Source organism: Plecotus auritus (assembly GCF_963455305.1).
Source record: "Plecotus auritus genome assembly, chromosome: 6".
NCBI classification, from domain to species: Eukaryota; Metazoa; Chordata; class Mammalia; order Chiroptera; family Vespertilionidae; genus Plecotus; species Plecotus auritus.
Genome location: NC_137773.1, coordinates 93,063,790 through 93,077,891, shown reverse-complemented (window position 1 = coordinate 93,077,891; position 14,102 = coordinate 93,063,790). Strand labels below are relative to the sequence as shown.

The window sequence follows — 14,102 nt, the reverse complement described above, 5'->3', positions numbered from 1 at the left end:
ATGACACAGGGACACTCCGAAATCCAGTCACCTGGATGGCCGTAAATCCAATGCTTGTTTATTGAGCATCTGTTATATACCAGGCACCATTCTAGTGCTGGGCATACGAGAGATCAAAATCCCTGCCTCTTGGAGCTGACATTTTAGTAAGGGAGGCAGGGGACCCAACAATTGGATGACACCCAAACTACAGTGACCCTCAGTGACACTGACATATGCCAGACACCAACATACACTGGCTCACATATCTACCTGCAGTTACCCACAACTAGCCTGACATGCACTCAGTTACACTGACATCCATACACAAATAAGCCCACAGGAGCACCAACACACACACTGATATACACACAACTGGCACAAGAGACAGCTGCTCATGCCCACCTGGATTTACAGACATCCAGAATTGCCCACCTGAATAGCTAGGACCCCAAACCAGTGCAGCTCCCCAGTAACAGGCCCATAGGCAGCTGCTGCCTGTGTTTTCCGGTGGAACCCACCTGACGTAGGCACAGGGTTGCCCTGCACCCTGAGTCACAGAAGCATCTAAATTTCCCATCAACCGGCCCCAGGCCCTAACCGTGGAGAAGAGCTTTTTCCCTACCCCAGCCCTGATGGGCTTGGGAAAAAAGTTGGGCTGCTGGCCCTCTGCCCACCCCCAGGTCTGGGTGAGACAGACGAGCCCTTCGTCTGAGGACCCCGCATGAAAAGGCCTGAGCAGCCAGAGGAAGCCAGGCGCTGGCATGGCGATGGCAGAGTGGGAACCTGAGAGACCATGTAGCTATGAAGGAAAAGAGGAGCCCCCTGCCCGCCGTCTAGACAGTCTGGGCCATCAGCCGAAACCCACTTGGGAACCCCCATGTGTGCTGTCACCTTACCCTCATAAGGGGCTCTTTGTCTGCCAGGCCCTGACTACCTCCTCCCCCATGTTCCCCACAGGTCCATGCACACACACAAGGACATACGCACACTGGGACGCACACAGGGACACACACGTGCAGGAACACATGCATGACATACATACAGAGACGCTCCCCCTTCTTCAGCTTGATGGCAGAACTGCCTGCATCCATCACCCTCTCACCTCAGACCCTGACCCCCAGGCCTGCACCAGCTGCCCTGCCTTCCTGGAACTCAGAGTGGGGGTGGGGGCGGGCCTTGGGCCAGTGTGGCTTCTGGAAGGCTCCCCTCACCCCACTCATTCCCAGCCCCCCTCCAGGTGTGGCAGGGCTGGGGGTCCCAGGAAGAAGAGGAATGAGGGACAAAATGTCCCTGAAGGGCACCCCTGCCTTGCACCAGGGCCTATGGTTGGGAGTGGGAGGAGACAGCTCCACCCACCCTGCTGGGCTTCAAAGTCAGATGGAAGCCCAATGGGCCCTCCAGAAGGCCTCAGGACACTTGGCAGAGGAACAGTTGGCCCCCACCCCCCAAGGTCCAAGTCCAGACAGTGAGATGCAGACGTTGAGGGGGGCAGGCCTACACAGATCAGGTGTAAAGGGCCAGACAACCACAGGCGGACCCAGACAGCCAGGAACAGGAGCACTCGAAGAGCGGGAGACCCAGTCAAATACAGGCCGGCCAGGGGCACAGGCAGACCCAGACAGGCAGACCCAGACAGACACGGAGGGCGAGGGCGGGAAGCTTCGCAGACCACCGCAGACAAAGGGAGAGCGACCGGGAAAGGCCCCAGATAACTCCTCCCCACAGGACGGGGCGCGGCTGAGCTTCTCCAGCCCCGCCCCTCGGCCCGGAGCCACGCCCACCTAACCAGTCCCGCCTTCCTGATTGCCGGGACCAGCCTGTCCTGGCCGATTTTGGGGAAACCCCTTACAGGGACCTCCTTCTTTGGTAGGTCAAGATCAATGCCCTTAGAGCGTCCTTCTGATAAGCCAAGGTTGTGGGTTCCATCTCCCATCAGGGCACATACAAGAAGCAACCAGTGAATGCATAAGTGGAACAATAAATCGATGTTTCTCTTGCTCTCAAATCAATTAAAAAATCCAACAATTTTACTTAAATAAAAGACCAGTGCCCTCAGGGAAACTAAGGGAGAAAATGCACAGGGTGTCTCAGGGGGACCCTCAGTGTGGTCAGAGTGCCTCCCGTCTGATGACCTCGCATTCTAGCTTTATGGTCACCAAGGAACCTCAAAAGTTGTTACCAAACTCTCAGAGCATCACCTTCCTCATCGATAAAATGAGTATCCTAATAATAGGGTGATGTATGTAAAGAATTATTATTATTATTATATCTCTGCCCTCCCAACCCACCCTCCAGGCCTCCCCTCCCCCCCTTCAGGGTTCTAGGCATTCTCTCGTTAGGACTACCATCCCCAAGGCAGGAGAAAAGGGGAGGAGTCCGGGCCGCGGCCCACCCACCTCTGAATGGGGCCCTGATGGCTGGGCGGATGGACCACTGGGAGGCCGCCCCACCTAGCGCTCCCGAAAGGGGTGCGAACTAGATTGGACCCCGGCGTGGGACCAGAGGACCAGCTTAGGGGAAAGGGCTTCATGAGTTGGGGAAATTTCCTGGGCGAGTCTTGCTGGGGTCGGGCTCCGAGGGGCTCCAGTTTAGGGGCAGGCAGGTCCTTGTCGGGGCGGAACTGAAGGGTGTTGGGCTCCAAGGGGGCGGCCTTGGGGATTCCTAGGGTCACGGTCCATGGGAGTCTAGGCAGGAGGGTTCTAGAGGCGGGTCCTAGGGGCTGGCCTCTGTGACCTTGGCCCCTCCTGGGGCCGACAAAATGTGGGGTGCCACAAGGGTTAGGATCAGAGGGCGGGGCCTGGGAGGAGGCCTTTAGGGGAGCTGGGCTTTTTGAGGACCTGCTTAGGGGGCAGGTTTTACGGGGTTAAGTTTGGTGGGAGCTCCATGGGAATCGATATGGGCGGGCTTTAGAAGGAGGCACCTAGGGACTGGCAATATGTGGGGGCTGTAAGGGGGCGGGCCTTGCAGAGGGGCCAGGGTTGGTGGCTTTAGAGGGGCGGGTCTCCTGGGGAAGGATCTGGGTGGGGTCTCCAGGGAGGGGTTTGAGGGGCTGTGCTCGCTCAGGTCAACTACATCAGGGACATTTTAGGGTTTATTCAGACTCATCATACTCGGGGTCCCTGATCCTCCTTAGGGTTATGACAAGGCCCCTTTGGGGCTCCACATTCCCCTGAGTGAAATCGGAGGGGGCTGGAAATTTGAAGAAACCTCTCCAGGTCGACCTCGCAGTCTGTAGACCCGGGTGGCGGCCAGCTCCCTAGAGACTGCGCGTGCCTCCCCCCCGCCCCTCCCAGGGGATGGGCACCCAACTGTGGGCGGCCCCTGGAGGGAAGGACTGGAAGCCCTTTTACCGGGAGGAAATGAGGAGGGGGCAGCATCTTGCTGCAGTTGGAGTCCAAGTAGCTGTTTGCCCGCAGTGTACTTTGAGGTTGGAGGGTGAGCGACCTTGCACGGCTACATCACCAAGGGCCTGAGTTCAGATGCCTTGAGACCCTGCAGAAGGGCACCAGGCATCCCCTGACATCCTCTCGCTTCTCCCCTGTCCAGTGGGCAAGTGGACCAAAGGGTGGGCCTGGCCGCCACCCCATTGTGGGCCCTGCATTTGCAAAGTGAAGGCTGAGGACCCCCAGGGGTTGTTGTGCTTCATAAACAATTGTGCCCAGAAACACAGTGAGGCTTGTGGAAGGTATACATTGTATTAAAATGACTTGTTTATCTCTCTGTTGAATGATGCCCCCCCCCTTCCCCCCAAGCAAAGCAGCCAGACACATCTTGGGGCCACTAGGAGTAGTGCCCTCTGGCCTCAGTCTTCCACACTGACGAATGTGCCACATCTGCACCTTCCTAGGGCCCTTTTGATGATGATTTGAGTACATGCATGAAGCAGGGAGCCCAGCACCCAGCACCCAGCATTGCTACATCCATGTAGCAAAACTACATAAACATCTACTGTTACAACTAGTTATATTAATGTCATGCTTTTCCAGGTCATGGAACTGTTTGCTTACTTAATGAGTCAATAGGTCCCTCCCTCCGTCACCTCTCTGGTTCCTTGCACCTCACCCTCTTACTCTGGGACACACCACCATCACCATCACCACCACCAAGAAGTCGCCAAGGGCTTGGGGGAACATTCAACCTGTCGGTGAGTTTGGGCAGCTCAGGCAAACCATCGACCGTTGAGTGGACCCCGAGGCCTGGAAGTGCCGTCCAGCCATCGTGACCCTACCTTCCAGATCTGGGGGGCGGGTCCTACCTGATCACATCCCCTCCTTTAGGCCACAGAGAAAGTCACAATCAACATTCATTGTTGTCGGTGGGTTGTGAGGACAGAGGCCAGACCCACCGAGGGATGAATGTCACTGTGGCTGGGCCACACACAGCCTGAGGGGAGTGGGCTGGGGGGACAAGACCCACCATGGGTTCCCCCCCAAATTGCTCAGCCTGTACCTTGCCCTGACCCCAGCCTCTCACCACTTGGAAGGGCTGGTGTCTGGGGTCCTAATGGACACAAGCTGGATTTGGGGAAGAAATCCTGGAGGGTTGGAAGGGCTGGACAGCTAAAAATCCTTCTGCTCCCTGAGGGCTCCATAAACGGTTCTTGAAAGAATAAGTGAATGGGGCCTTCTCCTCTGTGTCCAATTCCTGGGCTCAGCTTTCTCACCCTCCTTGCCCACACCCTCCATCGCCCACCTAGCACCTTGGTGCTGGCTGATCACTCCCCTGCATGTATGTGCCCCACCTGTGTGTCTCCTGGGCACACTCCATCCTCCTGAGACTGACAGGTCTCATTTGAGGGAGGGAAGATCAAGATGCTGGTGAGTGCTGGGGGTCCTCCCATTAGCCCAACCTGGCCTCTGCTCTTCCCAACCTCCCCATTGCACCCCCTCACCACCCCAGGGACAGAACCGGCTGCCTGGCCAGCACCTAGCCTTGGGGGCTCCAATAAGTAGATGAGGGAAGGCAGACTTTTGTGTTAGTCTTTGTGAATAGCCCTAGGGGCAGGTGGCTTCATACCTCAGTTTGTTCATCCATTAAGTGGGGGACAATAGGTGTGAAAACACCCTAAGGCAGACCAGAGCTGGGGGCTGACAGCCAGATACCACCCCCCTTCCAGGGACATTTGGAGAATCTTCAGGTGTCCCTGTCCACCCCCCCCCCCCACTCCCCATTCCCAAAAGGCCCAGGGGCACCTGGCCCTTCCCCCAACCCAGGGGAAGGAAGAAAGCAATTACTAAGTTACAGGTTACATCAATGCTTATCTTGAGGCAGGGCTTCCAACACTACCCACCCTCCCACCCAAAATCCTGTGGGGCAGGGTGGCAGGCCTCCTCAAAGGAGGGGTTGGGAGTAGCCCTCCAAACACCCTCTGGGTGGGGTATGTGGCTCTAAATTGCAGATGCCCCTTGCAGACTGTGTCCTGTATCCCCCCCTTGCCCCACCCAAAGACCCGCACATCTTGGCAGGTGCATTTACAGGGAGCAGCAGCTAGACCCCCTGTGACAATAAGAAGTCTCCCACAGGCTGTTCCTCCCCCTTCACAACCCCTTGGAGGTATAAGGAGGGAACTGACAGCCCAGACTCCTAGGCTCCGGAGAGGGGAAGGGAGGGGCAGGGAGGAAGCGGAGAAGGACGAGCTTGGGGCAGGCAGGGTTTCTTCTCTCTCTGCCCCAACGCCTGGCACATATTGCCCAGCCATGGGGACCTTTGACCTGTGGACAGATTACCTGGGTTTGGCACGTCTGGTGGGGGCTCTGCGTGGGGAGGAAGAGCCTGAGACCAGGCTGGACCCCCAGCCAGAACCAGTGCCAGGACCAGGGGATCAGAGGTCCAGCCCGGAACCCTCACCGGCTCCAGAACGCTTGTGCTCTTTCTGCAAACACAACGGCGAGTCCCGGGCCATCTACCAGTCCCACGTGCTCAAGGACGAGGCGGGCCGGGTGCTGTGCCCCATCCTTCGAGACTACGTGTGCCCCCAGTGCGGTGCCACTAGAGATCGAGCCCACACCCGCCGCTTCTGCCCACTCACCGGCCAAGGCTACACCTCTGTCTACAGCTACACCACCCGCAACTCTGCAGGCAAGAAGTTGGCCCGGTCTGACAAGGCGAGGACACAGGACTCCAGTCACCGTAGAGGAGGAGGAGGAGGAGCCAGTGCAGGTGGCTGGGGAAATCCACTGTGAAGGGGGCATGCCTTTGTTAAGTGGGATTAACCCCAGTACCCACCTCATAGGGTTGGGGTAGAGAATCTGCGTAGAAACCTTAGGACAGTATTCTAGAAGTGTTGCCCAGTGTGGGTCAGCTGGGGCTTGACTTTGCTCTGCAGTCGTGGGAAAAGGACTCTCCCTCTCTGGGCCCTTGGGGGAAATGCCATCCTTTCCCAGGCTCAGGCGACCTGGCATGGAAGCCATGGGGATTAGCAAGCAGTGGGATCTGGGGATAGGTACAGCAAGGGCTTGACATTGCGTGGCTCTGAGGAGAGAAGTTGCTCAGACTCTCTGAACCCTAGCTTCCTTATTTCTTACTCATTTGCTAGTAGTTTGTGTGCCTGTTCTATGCCAAGTGCTGGGCTGGGCTAGTGGTGGACAAGATAGATGGAAGAGCAGCAGTTAAAACACCAGGTGACAGACACTGAATGAGGGAGTCTAGAGAAAGTACCTGATCCAGATAAGGGGATTCAGGAGGGCTTCCTGGAGGAAGCCTAATTCAGTTTGGTGGAGAGCTGGAAGTGTGGGCCAGGCTCTGGGGCTTGTTCAGGAACTTAGGGATGGAGAGTGTGTGATTTTGTGGTGAAGGGGGAGGTATCAGAGATTTGGGGACAAGCCAAAGGGCCTTTAGGGCCTTGTGGGTCACATTAAAGAGCTTGGACTTGGGCAGCAGGAACACACAGAAGTGGCAAGACCAGGTATGCGTGTTAAGAGTGTGGCTAAGCGGGTAGATGGATTTGAGAGTGGTGAAAGCAGCTGGTTCTCTAGGCAGAGGTGTCCAAGGCAGGCAAGAGGGAATGGCCCAGTGCCCAGGGAAATGTCAGGTTGGAGGGGAGTCTGCTGTGTGGGAGCAGCCCCCCTTAGAGCATCTGGGGCTGTAGCTTAGGCGCGAGCTGCGCTGGAGTCTCCCTGAGGTCCAAGCCCAGTCTCCTCACCTGCATGGCCCACCCCTCTGATCTTGCTCATCAAATGTGGGTCACACTTCACAAGTTTGTTTGGGTGAGGCCTGAGCAGCTGCATTTCTAACCAGCTCCCCAGGAGGTGGCCACGCTGCCAGGCCACAGACCATGTAGGCTTTGAGTAGCTTGGGCTTAAACGACATCAGTTATCAGAACAGATGCAAAAGACCTCAGCTCCGGTGGGGTTTTAAAGGACAAATCCATTTCAGCGACTTTCTGGGGTAGTCAGCCAACAGAGGAGGGGGCTATTTTTTTAAAAAAATTATTGATTTTAGAGGGAGGAAGGTAGAGTGAGAGAGACAAAAAAAAAACATCAGTGTGAGGGAGAAACATCGACTGGTTGCCTCCTGCACACACCCCGACTGGGGGTCAAACCCACAACCTGGGTATGTGCCCTGACCAGGAATGGAACCCACCACCCTTTGGTGTATGTGAGGACCCTCCAACCAACTGAGCCACACTGGCCAGGACACAGGAAGGGGTTCTGACAGGACAGTGTCGCTACTTGGGTACTGCGGGTGGGGATTACCTCCCATCAGACTGAGCTCCTTGAGCATGGTGAGCTGGAAGGAGGATCCCACCCTGTCCCCACAGCTGCGAAGTGAACATTTTAAAAGAGTGAGCTTGCCTCCAGGAGAAGACAGTATCCCTGTGAGGTTCAGTGAGGTCCAACTTGGAGGTGCAGGAAGCTGAGGGGACACATGAGATGATGGTCTCAGAATCTTCCTTTTCTCTAATTCTGAGGGAGCAGGAACACTCACCTCCCAGGGTATGGAGTGAAGGGTGAGGGAGACATCCCTTGGCGTAAAAGGGCTGCGGGGACGCCTGCTACCCTGGTAACACTCTAGGTATCACAAATACGGGGTCCCCAGGCCTATTGGCATGAGGGGGCAGCACCGCAGGACGGAATTGGGGTTTTTGCGCTGTGTCGTTTCTGGGTCTCACCTGGGCTTGACTTGGTCCAGGAATGTTATTTGGGTGCTGTCCCACAAGTAGCCTCTGGGTGGCGCCAGAGCCTTGACAGCCCTGTAGGTTGAACTGGTACTTTGGCCACATGAATCATCGCCTATTATTGTTTTTCTCCTCCCCCCTCCGCTTTTGAACTCAGGTTCCAAAGGTGCCAGGAAGTCGTCTGGACCTTCGCCCTCTTCCTGCTGCCCCTCCAATTCTGCCTAGAAGGCAGGTGCGGGGAGGACGCCAGGGATGCTGCCTTCCCCTAGCCTGGGGACTCCTTGAAGGCTGGATTTCAGGGAAGATGCATCTGGCAAGGACCCTCCCCTGAACCCTTCCCCCAGCCTGGGGCTTGAATGAGGGAGCAGCGCCTGGAAACATGACCGGAAGAGCCCTGTGAGGAAGGAGGTGGCCGCCAGACAACCTGCCCTCCCTCCCCAACACTGGGCGCCCAGTCAGTTCTCAATAAATGCTATGAATGGATCAGTGGTCAGATGAGGCTGGTCTTGAGACAGGGTAGTGGGAACAGCTTCGGAGGGGCTGGGGCACCTCTTTTCTCTCCTGGCTGTGTTAGCCTGCACATGTTCCTGTGACTCCCACTTTCCCGACTGCTATTTGGATTTCAGTTCATCCTGAGGCTGGGGGCGGGGGAGAGCAGAGGAATGGGAGTGGGCACCATAGGGTGGCTGTGGGGCTTTGTGAGGTGGCTCCTTTCCTGGCACTTCTGGGCACGACTTCTGCTGCTGGCATATTTGGCACTTTTTCTGACGTTTTCAAATTCCCTTTCAGCCACCCCTCACATATTGACATGCCAAATAGGTGGAATCTCACATGCTGGGGGTGAGGACCTGATATGAGGGGAGAAATGGAGAGACAATTAGACCAAGCCTCCCTCACCTCCATTGTCCTCACCATGGGTGAATGTTTACATCACACCACAATGCCCCAGTGACTTGGGGCCATGGAGTCAATGTACCAAGCCCTTCTGGGTGGGGGGCAAGAATGGGACTATGTTGACTGTGCCCTGGGGTGTCAGCCAGTTGAGGCCTTGCCCAGGGTACTGTGGAGGCAATTTGGATCTGCTTCGGCAAGCGTAGGAGATACAGAGTCCTCCCCACCCAGGGATTGTGATCCAGTTCTCCTGGGAAGGGGGGTGCTCAGAGGAACACCTACCCCTGACTGTCTCCTCCATCACCAGAGGTTGTTTCCCTGGTAGGTGGCAAGTGTCCATCCACATTTCCCTAAGTCAAGATGCTGGCCTCCATCTCCAACCCACACGGTCTTTCTCCCAGGGATGGGTGGAGGCAGGATTTAGACTTTGCAGGTCCACTCTGCCCTTGAACTGGGGCCACCCAGAAGGAGAGTCTGGGATGGGAGCCTGCCCTTGAAGACAGTCTGCTGCCTAGGCTGCGTACTGCCAAGGGCAGAGCTCCTGGGGCTTGGACAAACTGGCATGTCCTGGCAGGGTCGAGGAAGGAAAGGTGAAAGGGGACCCTGATCTGACTTGCTCCCCTCCTGAATGGAGTCTCCCAGGGTGTACAAAGGCAGTGGGAAGGGTACTCTGCCATGGCCCTAGGAGTCTGGGTGTAGGAGTCACTAGCAGAGCCACGAATAAAAGGACAGGTCTGGTCCACCTGGTAGTGACCAATTTAATAGAAATAGCTTTTTTTTCTGAGAAATGCCCCAGTGACTTGGGGCCATGGAGTCTGCACCAAGCCCTTCTGGGTGGGGGCAAGAATGGGACTATGTTGACTGTGCCCTGGGGGGGGAGGTCAGGCAGTTGAGGCCTTGCCCAGGGTACTGTGGAGGCAATGGGTTTGATGGCAGTGTCTGGGGCTGCTTCTGATGCTACCTTGGTGGCTGTGGTCAGGCTTATGGGGGATGAGGTGTGCAGTGACCCCTCCGTGATATCCTGTCTTAATAACAACCCCCCAGGACTGCCTCCTTCTGGTCTGGGGCTTCAAAGCAACTTATCTCACGGAGAACATACAGGGCCACTGAGCACTGGGAAAAAACACCTCTCCAGGTGAGTCCTGTGGGCTCACTGCCTCGCAGATGCTGGTGTGGGTGCCTCAACGGGCCCACACAGCCACCCGCTCCCAGGGAATCCCACACACTTGGGAACTCGTGGGGATATCCTGACCTGTGTCCCAGCAATAGCCCTACTTGCCTTCCTAGGGAGGATGAGAAGCAAAAGGGGAAAGAGGCAGTTAGGTTTGTGGGCCGAATATCAAGGAACCCAAAGGCTTCAACCTTCAAACAACAGGTCCTGGGGCTTTGCTAGGGAATCATTTATTAATGCTCTTCCCAAAATAAATAAAATGGAAATCCAGAGAAAGACAAACGCACAACCAACAAAGGGGGCCCTTTTTCCTTCTGGAAAGAAACAAATTCTGAACCTGCCATAACCTCAGCTAAGGAGCCAAAATTTGCAAACCCAGATAAACATCTGGGTGGCTCTGGGCCCTGCTCCTGGGGCCCCAGCCCGCTGCCACCTCCCCCTGCAGCCTCAGCCTCTGGGGGAGCAGGTTCCCTCCCCATACAGACTCCAGAGGGCCGCTGTGGATTCTAGTGGGGCCTCCAGGGTTTCCCAGGGGAGGCTGACTTCCAGGTTGGCTGAAGGACAGTTTCCGGGGCCCACTAGGACCCGCTGGAGCATCTTGGGGGTAACAAAGTACCAGGGGGTAACAAAATACCAGGAGCAATCTCAGGGACTGAAGGCTTTCCGGGTGTCTGCAGGGGGATTGTTGACAGCTCTGTGGCAGGAACATCAGGCACTTCTGGGGGCCAGGGTTTGAACAAAACATACATCCATGGGAGGGGTAAGCCCTGCACACACAGTCCCCCCAGCTTCCCCATTTTGGAAGCATCTACAAATCCCTCCAGGGTTGCTCCCCTCGAGGGAGAGAGCCCCCAGCCCCCTTTGATGTGTAGGGCATGGGGGCTTTCCCTGCAGGCTTTGCCTTCCGGTAGTTGAGGCGCTTGAATGCTTCCAGGTCCCGGTTGGGCATTCATGATCAGCCGGCTGCAGGAAAATGCTGGCTTGACTATGAGGCAGAGCAGGACACCTCACACTCCTGCTTGCACATTCTCACAGAGGCTCACACAACCTCACAGACACACATGCACAATCAGAATCAACCCGTTACAGAGTGGACTACTGACTGTCCCAGGCCCTCTCTAGAACCTAAACAATTCTGTAAAGGATGAATCTATGCTGTAATAGGAGAGAGCCCAGGAGGAGGAGTGATACTTTTTGGAGGCCCTTGATGGGAGGTCTGGGCTGCTGTGGGGGGCCTCCTCCTTGCTGCCCCACCTGGCTTTCCCATCCCACTGCCTGTCCTATTCATCCCCTCTTACTTCAGGTTGGAGAGTTCAATAATGAGGCCGCGCATGGTATCTGTTGCGTCCTCCATCCTGGTGGCTTCACAGGGCTTGATCCCCTTCTGGGAACTGGAGGGAAAGGAAGGTAAGAGGCCTGACCTCAGCAGGCAGCTCCACCAAACACCATTCTGGGGCGCTTTCACCTGGGCCTTCAGCTGTCTGCTTCCCAGATATTAAGCTACTGTGGGCAGAGCTCTGATGGCCAACCCAGCTGGATCGATTACCAAAAGCACACCCAGAATCCAGCCACCTCTCTCCACCCAGTCTCCCCAGACCCCCAGCTCCTGCCCCTACAGCTTGTCTCCCACGCAGTATGGGGTGGAGGGCTATGAAAATGGTCACCGCACCATCTGCTGGCCCCCTCCAGACCCCATCTCCTCCCTCTCGTCCCTGCCCTCCCTCCAGCCACAAAGATGAATTCCTGGCCTTTCCCCTGAGCACCTCTTAGGGCTCTGGAATGTTCTCTCGCAAATGTCTCCTTCTTGAGGGGGGTTGGGGGGAATACTTCCCTGATCACTGAGTTAAAATTTTAACCTCTTCCCCAACTGACCTTTTCTCCCTAACACTCTGCCACCTGCTTATCTAATTTGCTCGTCTCTCTCAACCCTGCCTGCCCCCCACCCAACGTGCAGCAGATGGTGGCTTCATGTTTTGTCCTGTCCCACGCTGCCTGCCCAGTGCCCAGAGCAGTTCCCGGAAGAGCCGGCACTGGATGGCGTTAACCTCTATGGGAGGGGTGGATGTGCCACAGCACCCACTGTATCTAACGTGTGGCCTGCGGGTGCTGACAGAGGGTCGTCCTCCTGGCCTCCAGCCACACAGCTCTCCCCAAATCATACCAGACCCCAACATGGCAGCACCTCCTGGTCTTTCACTACGGGATCTGTGTTCTGCTCCACCTGCCATGGTCACCCAAGATGGCTGGCTGACCTGGGCCTTAGCTTCTTTGTGTCTTACTCACCGTGGGCCATCACCCCAGGCCCTGCCCTGGGGGTCTTCCAGATGTTCATGTGGGGTCACATCGCCCAGCAAGGACATCAGATTGAGACACGATTCTCCCTCCTCTTTGCTCAAACAATGGTGGGGTCATTTTGACTGAATGGCCTCTGGTACTTGTGCAGGGTGTGTGTGTGTGTGTGTGTGTGTGTGTGTGTCCTAGTACAACAGGTACTAGAGACAAAGCTTATGCAAGGGAAGAGGGCAAAAACATGCTACCTTATCCCTGGAGGAGGAGGAGGAGGAGGAGGGAGGAGGAGGAGAGAGGGGAGGAGGAGGAGGAGGGGAGGAGGAAGAAGAAGAGGAGGAGAAGGGGAGGGAGGAGGAGGAGAGGAGAGAGAGAGGAGGAAGGGGAGAGAGGAGGAGGAGAGGGAAGAAGGGGAGGAGGGAGGAGGGATAAGGAGGAGGAGGAGGAGGAGAGTTGGAAGAGGAGGAAGAAGGAGGAGGAGGAGGATGAGGGACAGAAAAAACTTGCCAAGGGCTGTACCCCCTAGCCCCTCCTCCACACTTGCTAGACAAACACGGAAGCTTTGGCCATAAATAATTGATAAGGCACTGCCTCTGCAGAGAGGCCTATAACAGGAGAGGATGGCCACCCAGTGCTTGTCCCTGGCAGGGCCGGGAGAAAGGACTGGAGGGAGATGACAGACTGTGAGAGCCTCTGGAGTAAGGGAAGAGGACACCCTCGTCCCACACACGCACACTCCTTGGGTGGAGAGACAGTGCACCCAGTGGCCTGCCTGCCGAAGGGAGAGAAAGTGGCCTGCCCTGGAGCCAAGTGGGAAGTGAGGAGGACCCACCCTGGGCCAGAACTGGGACCTCCGCCCCCAAGAAGATCGGCTTGGTCAATGGTTCTTAGCCATCCCGCTCTGAGGGGATTCAGGGAAAGTTCTGGACCTTTTCTCCAGAAAAATGTACACACTGAATTCAAACAACCCCACAAAACCAGGGTTCCACCCCCAGGGGTCCTGGGAGAGATGCTTGTTTGGGTGCAGATGGCTGGTGACCAGTTCTCCACTTGCAGGGGAGCCGGGAGACACACATGCAGTTTGAAGGACAGGCTCAGCTCCCTTACTGGATTGAGGAATGCGAGGCCCAGTGAGGGAGAGCCAGGCCGCCTCATCAGCAAAATGGGAGCTCACAGGGCTGGCGGCGGGGCGGGGGGGACGGGGAGATCATGGCAGATCAGTGCCAGGAAAGCAGTGACACTCCCTCTCTAAAGGGAGGACCCCCCTCCCCTCTAGATGAGGGTCCTGGGGTGGCCTCCCACCTGGCCTACCTTGGCTGGGACTCGATGAGGAGGCCTCCTTCAGTACTTAGGCTGGTGCCAGGCCAGCAAGGGCCCACCCCACTCACTGCAGGAAACAACTGGAAAAGAGAGCACACGTTGTGACCAGTTAGCCCTGCACAGGACAGGAAAGGAAAGTCACACAGGAAACGTCTCAGTGCCCCTTGGCCACGGCAGGAACACCAAGGCTGGAACTGCTGGAGGAAAAGTGGTTAGACCTGGGGGCCACCAGCTGGGCTGCTCTTGCCATCACCCCTCAGAAAGAGAGCAGACAGGGTAACCACTGGGCCTGACCCTGCTTGTCTCTCCTGGGCCCTGCACCTCCCAACAAGCTGC

At 56.6% G+C, this 14,102-nt stretch overlaps 2 protein-coding genes across 2 annotated transcripts in view; one reads left to right on the top strand and one right to left on the bottom strand.

Moving 5' to 3' along the window:
• Positions 1–5,268: 5,268 nt before the first annotated feature.
• NANOS3 (nanos C2HC-type zinc finger 3) lies at positions 5,269–8,580 on the top strand. Its single transcript, XM_080673967.1, has 2 exons — positions 5,269–6,141; positions 8,256–8,580. Exons 1-2 carry the CDS (start codon positions 5,679–5,681, stop codon positions 8,321–8,323), a joined length of 531 nt encoding a protein of 176 aa, XP_080530093.1. The 5' UTR covers positions 5,269–5,678; the 3' UTR covers positions 8,324–8,580.
• A 2,285-nt stretch (positions 8,581–10,865) lies between these two features.
• The window catches only part of BRME1 (break repair meiotic recombinase recruitment factor 1), a 22,966-nt gene continuing 19,729 nt past the window's right edge, over positions 10,866–14,102 (bottom strand). Inside the window, 4 exon segments of the mRNA XM_080672479.1 lie at positions 10,866–11,103; positions 11,105–11,123; positions 11,459–11,551; positions 13,758–13,846. Coding sequence (XP_080528605.1) covers positions 10,969–11,103; positions 11,105–11,123; positions 11,459–11,551; positions 13,758–13,846 — 336 coding nt within the window. The 3' untranslated portion in view covers positions 10,866–10,968.